Raw genomic sequence first — 13019 nt, 5'->3', positions numbered from 1 at the left:
GTTTAGGGGGCAATCACTTTTTCACACAGGGTCGTGATGGTTTGGATTTTTTTCTCCTTTAATAATAAAACACCTTCTTTTACAAATTGTTGTCCTTGACTATTGTTTAAATTGGTTTGATGTTCCGAAACACTTAAGTGTGACAAACATGCAAAAAAACAGCAAATGAGGAAGGGGGCAAACACTTTTTCACACCACTGTATTTAACAGTCTGTAGATTAAATTTAAGATTATCACTAATTTAATTTATGTAATGTGGATCTAAGCTTTGAAGTCATAAAATTATTTTTATTTCATTAAGTTTAATCGCTGTTCTAAACATATTTAGTGTTTTTCTTCACTTTCTCTCTTTAACATCYCTCCTATAGCTCAGATCACAATTACTGGCAAACATTAGGTGATGATGTAATCTAGTGACTTAAATTAGATTAATCTAGAAAATAACGAGTTGGTTATTCTCTTCATGTTTTTTGCACTTTATTTTTTCATGATGTTACTGGCTGGAAAGCAGTAAGCTTTATTTTTTTCTATTTATTTATAGACTGTCCTGTGAAGTTCACACAGTGTTTAGGAAGTTCACTTAACATGTTTAATATGTTTCATGAATCAAGAAAAATTAGAAATGGTGAAAAGGTAAAGCCACAGATTTGTTTGATTTATTGTAATCTGTGCTTTAAATAAATCTTACTTTATTATAAAACAGATTGATTTATTGCTTCTGTTTGTTGGAAAATACTTAAGACAAAAAGAATTGCATGTTAAATCGCAATTTATAGATAAAAAAAAAAATCGCCATTATTTCCCAAAATCGTTCAGCCCTAATTCTTATTGAGAAGAATWCCATGTCAGCTCAGCAAATTAATTCAGAGCTAATCAGGTGGGATGATTACTAAAGTGGACAAAATGTAGACTATCACGCACACACCCATGAATAGCTCTGTAGAGTTGTGTGTAATTGTGGAACAATGGCAGCTTTGGCACTGTTGGAGGACATTGCCAATAGAATGAGGGAGGGAGCGTGTTTTCAGGGATCACACCAACCAAACGATGATCATTATCCAGTTTAGATTGCCCAGAGCAGTTATGATGGACCTCTGTGCTGAACTGGCCCCAGCATTACAGAGGAAAACTAGGAGGATCTGTGCTTTGCCAGTTAAAGCCCACACCATGCTGGGGTTCGTTGTGCTGGTTGACAAGTTTTTTTTTTTACAGTCATCCCTGAGCTGTTCCACGACAGCCGCATGGGATGACCTCATTTGTATGATGCCCAGATATATCAAATTTCTGAAACAGTAGCTGAAACACCCTCTTGATGTGCAGCAATGCAATTTTTGACATAAACCATTYAATGAATAAGCCTCTAAGTTCTACCAAGCTCCTGTGTGCCTCTGTTTACAGTAATTAAACACATGCAGAAAGATGGAAATGGCTCAGCCTAAGAGGTGCGCCCTGGTTCTCTCCATTCATGAACAATAATAATTCATGTAATTCATGTACAGGAAGTAGAGTGTAACATTATGARAGGTGATGGGCAGGCCTCCTTCACTTTACTTGCATCCTTATGTCTTGACTATTTCACCTTTTTTGTTCCTTCTATGGGTGTGCACAGCTCTAAAAAAAGCATCTTTGCACAAACATTATTCCTCTTTGCACATGATACAAATGCCAGAGGACAGTGTGCCAAATATGTTTACACCCTACTACTTTATGTGGAAGTGCTGTTCTCACATTCCATAAAATTCTTARTTTTCCTGCATATTTGTATATTTAGACAGTTGTGTCATTTTCATTTTGTCCCTACACCAACTCTTAATATGAAAGATGCATTAGGTTCCTGACCTTTTCTGGTGTGCACACAACAGACAACATACAAAGCCAGTGTTYGGAAGTACTTTAGCTTTAATGAAGTTAAAGAGAAAAATTATACTGATAAGAGACGCACTATATCTAAGCTGTGTTCATGTTTCCACTCGTAGGAGGAGAAAATCTGCCTGTTTCTGCTCCCTCTGCTAAAGGCAGCTTTTCAGTGGKCTGTGGACTGCTAGCAACTACATGGCAAACAGCATTCATGAGAGAGTAGCATGTAATTTCCTCACTTAAATCACAAAAGCTCATAGTCTTGACACTTGAGAATGAAGACAAAAATAAGTTGTGGTTTTTAAACACCGGTTGCGCAAAATGCAGCCCCATGGCTCGCTGGTGACTTGGTCACAAACACATCGAATTTAGTGAGAATGCAACATTAAATCTGCCTGCTTTCAGTCACCAATTGGTCACCTGTAATTGCRGCTCAGTGAAATATGTTGCATTTGGCCGAGACTGAACTGAGGAAAATCGCATATGGGCACGCCCATGGAGTTCTAGAGTAGTGACTAGGACTGCAACGATTAATCGACGACTAATCAATTATTAAAATAATCGATGACTAATTTAATAATCAATTAATCGTTTTTTTTTTTTGTTCTTTACTTTGTTTTTCTCTCCAAACTGCTTTGACACCTTCCACTGCCACATCTGCCTTTCTGTCCTTGACACACATGCACAGTAGTGGTAACTGGGGTAGGCCGTGGACGTCACAAGACATTATACAGACAGGCTCTGGTATCATGGCTACCCAGCAACGGAGCTCAAAAGTGTGGGATCATTTTAAGAAAATAAAGAGAAACCTGTGCAATATCTGCAGAGCAGAACTTGCCTTCCACAGCAATTATTTTTAGTTAGCATATAGCTAAAATCTAACGATGGTTATATAATAGCAGCTGTATTCTGGCACGATAAGCTCTATGTTTTATATTCAATTAATGTATGATCYGATTAGTCGACAAATCGAAAAAATAATCTGTGATTAATCAATTATAAAAATAATCGTTTGTGGCAGCCCTGGTAGTGACATGAAAACAGGCCGAGTAAAAAGAAGAGTTTCAGACATATCAGAAGCAATGGCCAAACAGCATATGCTCACTTCCACCTATAAACACAGTTTATCAGCCACAGTACAGACCAACAACCGTTAACACGTCTTCACATCGAAACATCTTTTACAATTCAGAGACTGAAATCTAGACTGTAATTTCTGTCAAAATCTCGACTCTTTGACATTATTAAAACCGTCTCCTAATATGTTTATAAACTGTTACGGCTTTAACAGCTCCTCCACCTTGTGTTCCTCCTCTGACTGATAAACACCCAACAGAACTTACAGCTAACTTCATGTTTTCTCTACTCAATAAGTTCCCCACAGAGCGGTGCAGCACTTTGCAGCAGCCTAACCGYGGTGTGTTCACTGGCAGGAMAAATAGGATTTTTGAGTGCATCTCTATTTAAAACATAATTTGTGCCCATTTTAACCATATCTTGACRTGTTCACAAGTCACTCTGTTGCAGTACAATACCTTTTCTGCTGTGCGGTTCCACACAGTCACGACATGACCCATTTTCAACAGGTTGGAAACTATGCCRCTACCCATGAGTCCCAGACCCAGGAAACCTATCCTGCAAGACGGAAATACAAGAAAAGCAATTTARTCAAAGGTGGAAAACAAACAACCTGGAATGACACATTAACTTAGTGAGCTGCCTTCAAGACACATTTATTAGTTTGAACCATGTTGCTCATTAAYGCTCCAGTGAGGATCTGTTCAAACCTTTTATCTGTGGGTGTGATGCTGCCATTAATGGCTGTGCTGTCTGCTGCTTGGATGGAAGTTGACCCTGTGACCTGCAAGGTGACAAAAAAACATTAAATAAATTGTGTCGAGTGCATCGAGTCTCAAGAAACATTATTTCAGTGTTAGTTCATTTACCTCTTCAAYGATTTTCAGGCGCTTGCTAATGGGCTCCATGGATGAGGCTGGCTGTGTGCGAAAAGGACACAGAGACGAGATAATAAACAGAACCAAAGCAAACGTCATACTCTCATGCCCAGCTCACAGCAGAGTCTAAAGCTGCTGAGTATCTCATTGGTGTGAAACTGTTCACAACAAACTGCAAACAGAACAAAAAAAAAGGTTTCCAAAATGTCTCTAAATGTTTGCGATGGTTCTCCGATACCCCAGAGTCACAGAGCTCTTTGGCTGCTTACATTTTGAACACGTGCAAAATATGATAAGTGCAACACTATATACACACATTTCTCATAATAGCATAATGCAGGGATCTGAAACTCATCTCAAACCTCTCAATGCAGGGTTTGGAAACATATGAAACTACATAGTGAGAGATAAAACACAAAACTAAGACAATTGCTATCAAAGTGACATTTAATTAGGATACCTTTGGCTAAACTGCAACAACAACAACAACAACAAAATAATAATCTGCAGTTACATTCATGTTTTGGATGAYAATTTAAAGACTTCTGCGATTTTTGCAATTGTCTATCTCTTACTAGTTGTCAACAGTCAAAGTCCACTGAGATACTAGCCAATCACAAGCAGTTTGTGAACTTAGAAATATTTCACAGTAAACCTTTAGTTAATTCTGCATAACCTTTATTGGCAGCTGCCAAAATGCTAAAAGTATTGAGTTCTTTTAAATAATTTTGAGTTTTCTGACTTTTAAAAAAATAAATGTGTAATATTAAAGACCCAGGTATCCTTGAAGGATTTAACTGTATATGTATTAGCTGAAGTTATCATGACATGACTGATACAGGTGTTTGTTTTCTATGGCATTTTTAATGTTAAGTTAGTATCTATATTAGATGTTGGCCAGTACCTGCTGATTAATAGGAACATCTTGTTTTCAATTTAATTTTTTTTAATACATACATAGGCTTACAAGCTCTCTCATTATATTGATTCACAAACCTGATAATCACAGATAATCAAGTTGCAACAATACTGGTTTCATGATCCAATCCCAACACCCTGAACTGTAAGGTGCCCACWAGTTCCCACCATTACTGGCTGAAATTTACTGTAGTCGTCTTGAATTTGGTTAGTTAATAAGTTGTAGAGGTAATGGTTACTTTCTAAAAGTTTAAGACAAGTATTATATGATTGTTTGTCTTTCATGGTGGCAGGGGGGGAATGAAGATGATGTGATGCAGATTTTGCTGCTTGTTTTCTCTTACCTTCTCAGACTGGCTTAGCAGAAAGTGGTGAAAGTGTGGGTCATCTTTGACCAGCTGCAACAAAAGAAGAACTCAGTGGGACATTGTTCTTATGAACAGTAAATTCGAAACAGAAAGAAAACTCAGCTCAAATGACGACATCAGTGCTTCAATCCAGGCTCTTTCAGAATCTGTCTCGAATGCTCTAACTTTTCTAAACAGAGATTTCAGTGTTTTCTTCCAACTCAAAGAAAGAAATTGTTTGGGGAATAAATTTTTTTCTAGACAATTTATCTGACTCAGATGAAGTAGGGGGTGTATAATAAAACATACTCACTGATACGACATTTATCACTCTGTTCAAACTCCAGGGACATCTTACATCATTCACATTAACTCCTCTTACCCTTCMTGTGTCTGCCCTGTCATAAACTACTGAGCTGAAGGGTTTCATTTTATGTACAGGTAGCATCTCACTGGGATGCAACTGGTGGCAATTAGATGACGAACGATATTCACAAGAAAATCTCCAAAGTCTCAAAAGGGGTTCCCAATATCCTTGTGCGAGTCAACGACTCCAGGCTGATTTAGAYTTCAGCAGGATGTGAAACGACACATCCGTCATGACACAATTTCTAAGGGTGCGCCAAAAAAAGATTCTTATAAAAATTGCAAAATGTTTCAGTTTTTCCACAAACTGATATAAAATGTCCCAAAATTGATTAAAAAAATATGCTGGCTGTCAGACTCCATTTTGTAACGACGCGGGACGTCAAGTCACAACACAGCCAGTTGTGGAACATACGCATGCATGAAAAGCAATGCTTTTATGAAACAGTTGCATCAATTCCATCTAAGCATGGATTAATGTTCAAAAGTTAAAATGTCTGTCTTGCGTCTGACCTCAAAGTGCACAGGCGTCCAGCTTGAAGTGATGGACACATTTGATGCAGAAATCGCATTTGGTGTGAACGCAGCATAACCATGGGTAGGGCTGGGCGATATGACCTAAAATTAATATCACAATATATTGACTAGTTTCACCTCGATAACGATAAATGCACGATATCTCTTACCACCCCCCACTACACACAAGTACACGGTATAGTATAGTCATAACACTGTGTCCACGTTCTTAGTCAAAGTTCACAGTTTAGACTTTGAACATCTTTTCTGTAGTTTATATTTGTCATTTTAGTGTTTTTAATATATTGGATAAAAAACATTTTTGGCAAAACTTTAGTCAGATATAGTCACACAAATATTCAACCATCTTCATAACTTTTTGGTGCAAACATTATGTATGTACTATAACTTTATATTTAAAAAATATATACCAAATATGTCTTTTGTACTGCACAAAATAACTTAAATACAATTTTTTTATTTGTTAGACTGATTGATTTCTCTATTAAAATAACCATTTCTTTCAAAAAATTATTATTTAGAGAGTCATGTAATCATTTAATACTATTTATTCGTCATATTTGATCATTTATTGCATTACAGAGCAGTTTAGTCCCAGTATGGTTCTAAATATAAGCAAGCTACTGTATATTGTGAAGAATGACATTTGTAGATATGATAAGCTACACAGCAGGTTTTTTCTTCTTTTTTTTTTGGGGTGGGGGGGGGGACGCTAAGTGGAGACTCGTCTTTTCTATAATATGGGACAGACGATTGTTCATCTGTTAGAGTTAATAGTGTTTCATTAGAAGAGCTGAAACAGCAGCTCTCAGAACAGCCTGTGTGCACCTTGGCGCGCTCCTGTAACAGCGCTGTCGAGGAGAGGAGTTTGGTCACGCGAGCAAAGTTGGACATATCWGGTAGAAAACAACACTCTGAACACATAAACTTATAGTGTGTTAGATTTTAGATACCAACGTCTCGGGTAGCTCGGGAGAGAAGTGTGGAGGACGGGGTTTGYTCACTCAGGACAGGAGCTGCAGCCGAGCTGCAGGCTGACCAGTGTTTATCCCAGACTGCTGACATCAGAAAGACCCGTCCTGCTCTGCTCTGATTGGATAAAGCTGTGGGGTTCGTTTGATTTGTTGTATGCAGTGTCTGTTTAAACCTGTATCAGACTGGGCAGCTTTAACGATACAACAGAAAAACAAGCAGGTTTYTCTTTTCCTCATTTACTGAAAATACTGACATGAGCAAAATGACGGTTATTGTCAAATGTCGGTTTCAGTTATTTTTCGGTTTATCGCCCAGGCCTAATCGTGGGACCAAAAATCAGAATCGAATCATGTGATAGTAAAAGATTAGCCCCCTGGTAATATTGGATGTCAGTCTTACAGTGTTGATAGTATAAAGACAATGTGGGGAATAACCATCACATTTTCTCTCTTTACCCTCCCACAGCACTCCCACTGTAGTTCCCTCCACACATATAGCTAAGCTTATAAACACAGTACTCCCTCACACTTTCGAGGAGCTGGTCCTCGAAGCTGTCCATCTTGCTGATATAATAACCAGCTTCTGGAAGTGAGCCGTTTTCAGCAAAATAACATGCAGATTAGGCATGGGCCACTCCACATAAACAAATACACCCCATGAAGTTCTGACCAATCACACAATATACACCGAATTGTCTGCAAGACAGTTCTGACTGGGGACTATGCAGAACACAGGGCATCAGAGAGCGGAAACAGACAGAAGCTTCGCAGTTTTCATCACACAAGAGTGTAAGCCAAACATGAGAATGTAAGCATTGATCAGTCTTCAGTCTTACTGCTTAAAGGAGACCAATTATAGGTCCTAGAAATGTTTATGGTATGTCTGTGGGCTATCCAGACCATGTTCATTCAATTTAATGCACAAAATAATTCTCAGATAATAAAATTTCCCATTTTCTAGCTCTGCCTGCTCTTACTTACRTTCAGAACAAGCTGTTTATGTTAATGAGCTCTGTTGGTAACGCCCTCCAAAAATCTGTTGACATTAACTCCGCCCTCCAAAAATCTGTTGACATTAACTCCGCCCTCCAAAAATCTGTTGACATTAACTCCGCCCTCCAAAGCCAGCGTTTACGTTAGCATGGCTAATAATAGCAGWAGCTCCGTTGTACAACTATATATATGAGTCAGAGTCGTGGTCGCAGCTTTTTTTCCCTCCCCCTCCTCCTGTGTCGGAGCTCTGCGCTCACTCTGCATGCTGTTACCAGGGCAGGTAATTGGAGCAGCAGCTGTCAAAATACCTCAGAAACTCGAACAAATAGGCTAAAGCTAAAAACAATAGAGGTACAAGAGAAAACGTGTTCATAACGAATGAAAATAAATAATTAAATTGTTTGTGTCCGTGCCTGTCTCAAACCCTGGTCTCCCACTCTCTTGGTCCAACACTCTACACATTGCCCTATTGGAGGCTTGTTGTGAAATGAGCCACACATTACACAACAACACCGTGACAGCTTTTTATACTGGAGGTGGAGTCTTAACCGGGGGTTGCTAGGTAAGGGGCTGAACGCAGGTTCCGGTGGGTTGTCGTACGGCTTGTGACATCACAAAATGTAGGAAGTATAAAACTTGTCATTAATATACATTAAAAATACATTTACTTACAGTAAATATGCCCCTGGGTGAATTTTTTTGGTCCTAGGACTGTTTTTTAAGAAGTACATACCCAAAGTTGGGTAAAAAAAACTTTAAAAAGTGAATTTGGCTTAATAAGTCCCCTTTAAGAAAGGAGTCTAAAACCAGTCTCAATTTAATTTTACTAATTTTAGAGAGATAGATGTATTTTGAGTGGGCCAAGAAAGAATGTGCGCAACCTAGAATACAATTTTGCAAGCTAGGCACACAAAAGTGATAAAAAAGAGACCTTGGTAGCACAGGTTGCAAACGTTCAAGACTTCCCCAAAAAATGCTAAATTTTCGTATTGTCTCGCAATTTTTAATCATTAACCATCTCCAACAGTCACAGCTAAAGACACAGAGTTGGTCAACATTRGCCAACGTAAAAAATAAAAAAATAAAAATCAGCAATCAACACTGCCTGTGCATAATTAACCAATTAACCAAGTAGGAAACATGTTGAACATGAAGAAGCAGCAACTTCAACCAGTGCAGCTTCTTAGATATTATTTTTAAGAGTGAATGGTTCTGTTTACTGAAGTTAACCAACTATTGTATTTTGATATATAAAAAAATTCTTATTGGCAAAAAAATAGTACTAATAAAAATCAGTTTCATATCTGCCATCAGCTGCATTGACATCTAAAGATCAACCTAGGTATAATTAATAACAGATATATGTCGATCTCTAATCACAGCCCAGTGAGATTCTACCTTCAGCCATCATATATTTAATTTTCTCAAGAACACTATTTTGAACCAGAAATTGCTTAGAATTGCACTTTTCAATTTCTGTATCCGTCTTAAGGAAATAAAACATGCTTAGATAAGCTTATGTAACACACACATGCAGTTGGGGGGAAACAATTTAGTGGATAATTTTGATCATTCCTCAACACGGTTCACAACCTGTTACGTGTTATGCAATTTAAGTGAAATTTGTATAATTTCCAAATCCAGATATTTAAATGTGGTTCCATTTCAGTCAAATCATTCAGACCCAGATTTTCAAGCCAAAAAAAGAAGGCTATACAATAGATTAGTGTGTTGCATAATTCCACAAAGAGGAAATYATAAGGGAAATTGGTGGTTACTGTTCACAGCTCAGCACACAATGAAAGCCATTACCAATGAGAAAGACTCACTGCTTCCTGTATAATATATAACTGAGCTCAGTTGTAACAGCTATGCAAATGTTTTCACAGAAAAATATAAACAGTTAACTTAGATATTAGGTTTGCATCATTTCATCACACGGACACACACGCGCACACACACACACAGTGGTCAAACCAGCTCAAGAGTATTTCTTTTAGAGTGGTCATCAACCCTGGTTCCTTACTCCATATTTTTAACAAAAGCAGAGCTTTGTTCATTTTATTTCTGAGTCAACTGAACCTTTGCTTCTTTTTGAGCCTCCATCTTTAGAGTTGCTGACCATCTCAAGAAGATACACCCAACAAACATCTTCAGCAGTCAAAAGTGAGCACCAAACAGGTCAGAAGGGAAAGGTCTGCAGTTGTTGGGAACGTAAAGCCAAAGGTTAAGGTCAGGTAGAAGAACAGCAAGGCAAGGCAGACTTGGTGGAGGAGTAAAAAAAAGGGTGGGGTGGGGTGGTTCACCTACACTGCTCTCCCATTTGAATCCTGAGCCAGGTCCAGCCCCCAGCCTCTCAATAGCAGACGGCTCGGGGTCAGAGTCAGTTAAGTCCTTAAGGAGGAAAAAGACACATTCACCTTTAAATCAGAAGGGTGAATTTGTTTAGGTCCCAGTTTGCTGCTGTGGGGGAGCATTTCTGCCATATATGGAGAACACTGTTAAAGAACATACAGAATTTCATTGTTTTCAGTATTAATGTAGAACCAGAAACATCCAAAACCCTGGTTAAATACCAGCAAACGTATTCAATTCAGTTTACATATATAGCGCCAAGTAAAAACAGTCATCCTCTCAGGACATAATACAATCAATCTAATGAAGCCAGCAGATTTGCGTTGAATCTTCACTCCATCACAGTCTCCCATCCTGAGCAGCACATCGGCAGCAGTGGAAAAGAAAAACTTCCTTTTAATAGAACAGAACCTCCAGCAGAACCAGGCTAAGGACGGGCGGCTATCTGCCTCGACCGGATGAGTTTGGGGGGATAGCAAACAGCATCTGCTGGGTTAGCTCTAAGAGTAGGACTCTGATATAAAGTTAAACGTAGTACATGAAGAAAAGTCATAAAGACACACGAAGAAAAATACATGAACAACTACAGCTCCCATGAATTACACAACCAAAAAATACAAAATAAAACTGTTAATGAAGATAACAAAACAATTAAATAAAAATCAAGACGTGAGGCTTTAATGTACCGATATGAAAGATCAAAATAAAATTAAAGTAATTTATTTTGCATAACTTTCTAGCAGCACTGAACATTTTTTGTCAAAGAAAAAGGTGAAAGAAACTAGGTGTTAAATTAAAAATAGTCAATTTTTTGTAACTTTACTTTATCCTGATTTGCAACAATCATATACAGTACCTATAGAAGAGTATTGCATTAATATAAATTTCCTTTCAAGTAACTACTCTAATTAAAAAGGACAAAGACAATATTATTGAAAAGTAAAAGTCAAGGGGTAAATACAAAAACATTTTCAAGACCCTAAACATACTCAGAAGTTGTGTTAAATCCATCATCAAGAAATAGAAAGAATATGGGACATGTGTGTAAATCTACCAAGAACAAGCSATCCTCATAAACTGAGTGACCACGAGGTCACCAAAATGTGACCTCTCAAGGAGTTATGGGAAAATACAACAAGCTTCAGCTTGTGAGAAAGGAGAGACCRTGCATAAAACACGGGTCTTCTGCAGGCAGCAGATGGTCCTACAGGACTTGGTATTTTATGGCTTTTATTTTACCTTCTATTCTTACAAGCCTGCCAGGGTCGGCTGCCGAGAAGCACTCAACTATTACGTCTTTCACATGCTCCAGTTAAGAGTTAATATGAATTTTCTTCAGCAGTGACTTTCTCTTTACCACTCTCCCACACAACTTAGACTGGTGAAGATGGTGGGCATCAGTATGTAGATTCACCGTAAAGGGAGATCTACGTAATCACTTTTTTTTACATTACATTTTTATTTAACAACCAGCTTCTTCTGGGAGTGTATTATTTTCTACAACATGTAGAAGCATGTGCAGTTCCTCTGCAGCCAAAAACACMCCCACAAGTGTGTGTCCCCAAAATAATCCAGAGTGTATGCCGAAAAAGGTAAGAAATTATGTCAGTCTGTATGAAACTAATGGTAGCATCATACACGAGGAGGCTTTTTAAKTTGAAAAGATGCAGGGGGTCACATCATTCTCGAATCAAATTATACATGCATAAATACTGGATTTATTATTGTTGAATCAGTTTCTTTGAACTTTTTAAAATGAGGCTAGTGTATTACTTCAGCCTGGGATTAAAAACCATACAATAGAAATGAAGAACTGCCAGGTGTTGAGCAAACACATAAAAAAAAAGTCTCATCTGTTTTTCTTTATCATTACTGTTGGTTCCTTTTCAGTCATTTCACTCATTACAACACACAGTTGTATATGGGACACGCGCGCCCTTGCGCGCCTGGCTGAAGCCACCTCTAATCACGTCTTTAGACCTGTGACGTTGAATGTCGGGTGACAGGCTCCGCCTTCACCCTATAAGTTTGGAGTCATCAGCGTCATTACTCAGTTCTATCACCCTTCACCTCGCGATAGTCACCTCTAAACCTGAGCTCACATAGCTGCTGCTAGTTAGCTCAGCTTCTAAGGTTCTTAGGCTAGCTTTACTGGTGCTAACCGCGTTAGCTGCTGGTTCGTATGTCTGCCGCTCGACGCTACTTAAGTGACCTTTATTTTCTGCTGAAAATCTGTTTTGTGGTTCACGATGAGCACAAAACCACCTTCGAAGAAGCCGAAGTCTTCTGTTCGCCCCTGTCCTCAGGGGTGCGGCTTTAAGCTTCATGAGAAGGACCAGCATGAGGCCTGCCTAGGAATCATTCACGCTCGACGGGCGCTTGTGGAGCCCAAGTCCTGCTGGGCCTGTGCCGGACTTTCGCATCCGACACTGGAGAGGAGAGCGAAATTCCCGGAGAAAATGCTGGGGGAAACTGCTGTTTTCCGACAAGACCCGCTGCTCTCTGAATCCAGCCAGACGGCTCAGTCCGACGAAAACGAGGATTCTGCGGTCGAAGCCCCCGCTGCTAGCTGGGCGGACCAGATGGAGCACGAGGCGGCCTCACCCGACATCGAGGGGGGCGAGACTCAGTTTCTACTGGATCTAAACCAAGAGGAGGACGATGTTCTGCAGATGGAGCAGGAGGTTCTCAGTCTGTCCGAAGACGATGAGGAGTCG

At 39.0% G+C, this 13019-nt stretch overlaps 1 protein-coding gene across 2 annotated transcripts in view; it reads right to left on the bottom strand.

Moving 5' to 3' along the window:
- Positions 1 to 13019, bottom strand: part of glyr1 (glyoxylate reductase 1 homolog (Arabidopsis)) — a 36867-nt gene that overhangs the window by 10695 nt on the left and 13153 nt on the right. Inside the window, exons 6-10 of one of the 2 annotated variants that reach the window (XM_014020297.1) lie at positions 10258 to 10341; positions 5075 to 5128; positions 3804 to 3854; positions 3645 to 3718; positions 3393 to 3492 (exon numbers count right to left, since the gene is read on the bottom strand). In XM_014020297.1, coding sequence (XP_013875751.1) covers positions 3393 to 3492; positions 3645 to 3718; positions 3804 to 3854; positions 5075 to 5128; positions 10258 to 10341 — 363 coding nt within the window. The remainder of the gene's footprint in view (positions 1 to 3392; positions 3493 to 3644; positions 3719 to 3803; positions 3855 to 5074; positions 5129 to 10257; positions 10342 to 13019) is intronic. The other variant, XM_014020298.1, reaches the window with a different exon arrangement.

Source organism: Austrofundulus limnaeus, unplaced genomic scaffold (genome assembly GCF_001266775.1).
Source record: "Austrofundulus limnaeus strain Quisiro unplaced genomic scaffold, Austrofundulus_limnaeus-1.0 Scaffold248, whole genome shotgun sequence".
Classification (NCBI taxonomy): Eukaryota; Metazoa; Chordata; class Actinopteri; order Cyprinodontiformes; family Rivulidae; genus Austrofundulus; species Austrofundulus limnaeus.
Note: the sequence above shows the minus strand (reverse complement) of the source record. Positions and strands in the feature narration are given on the sequence as shown.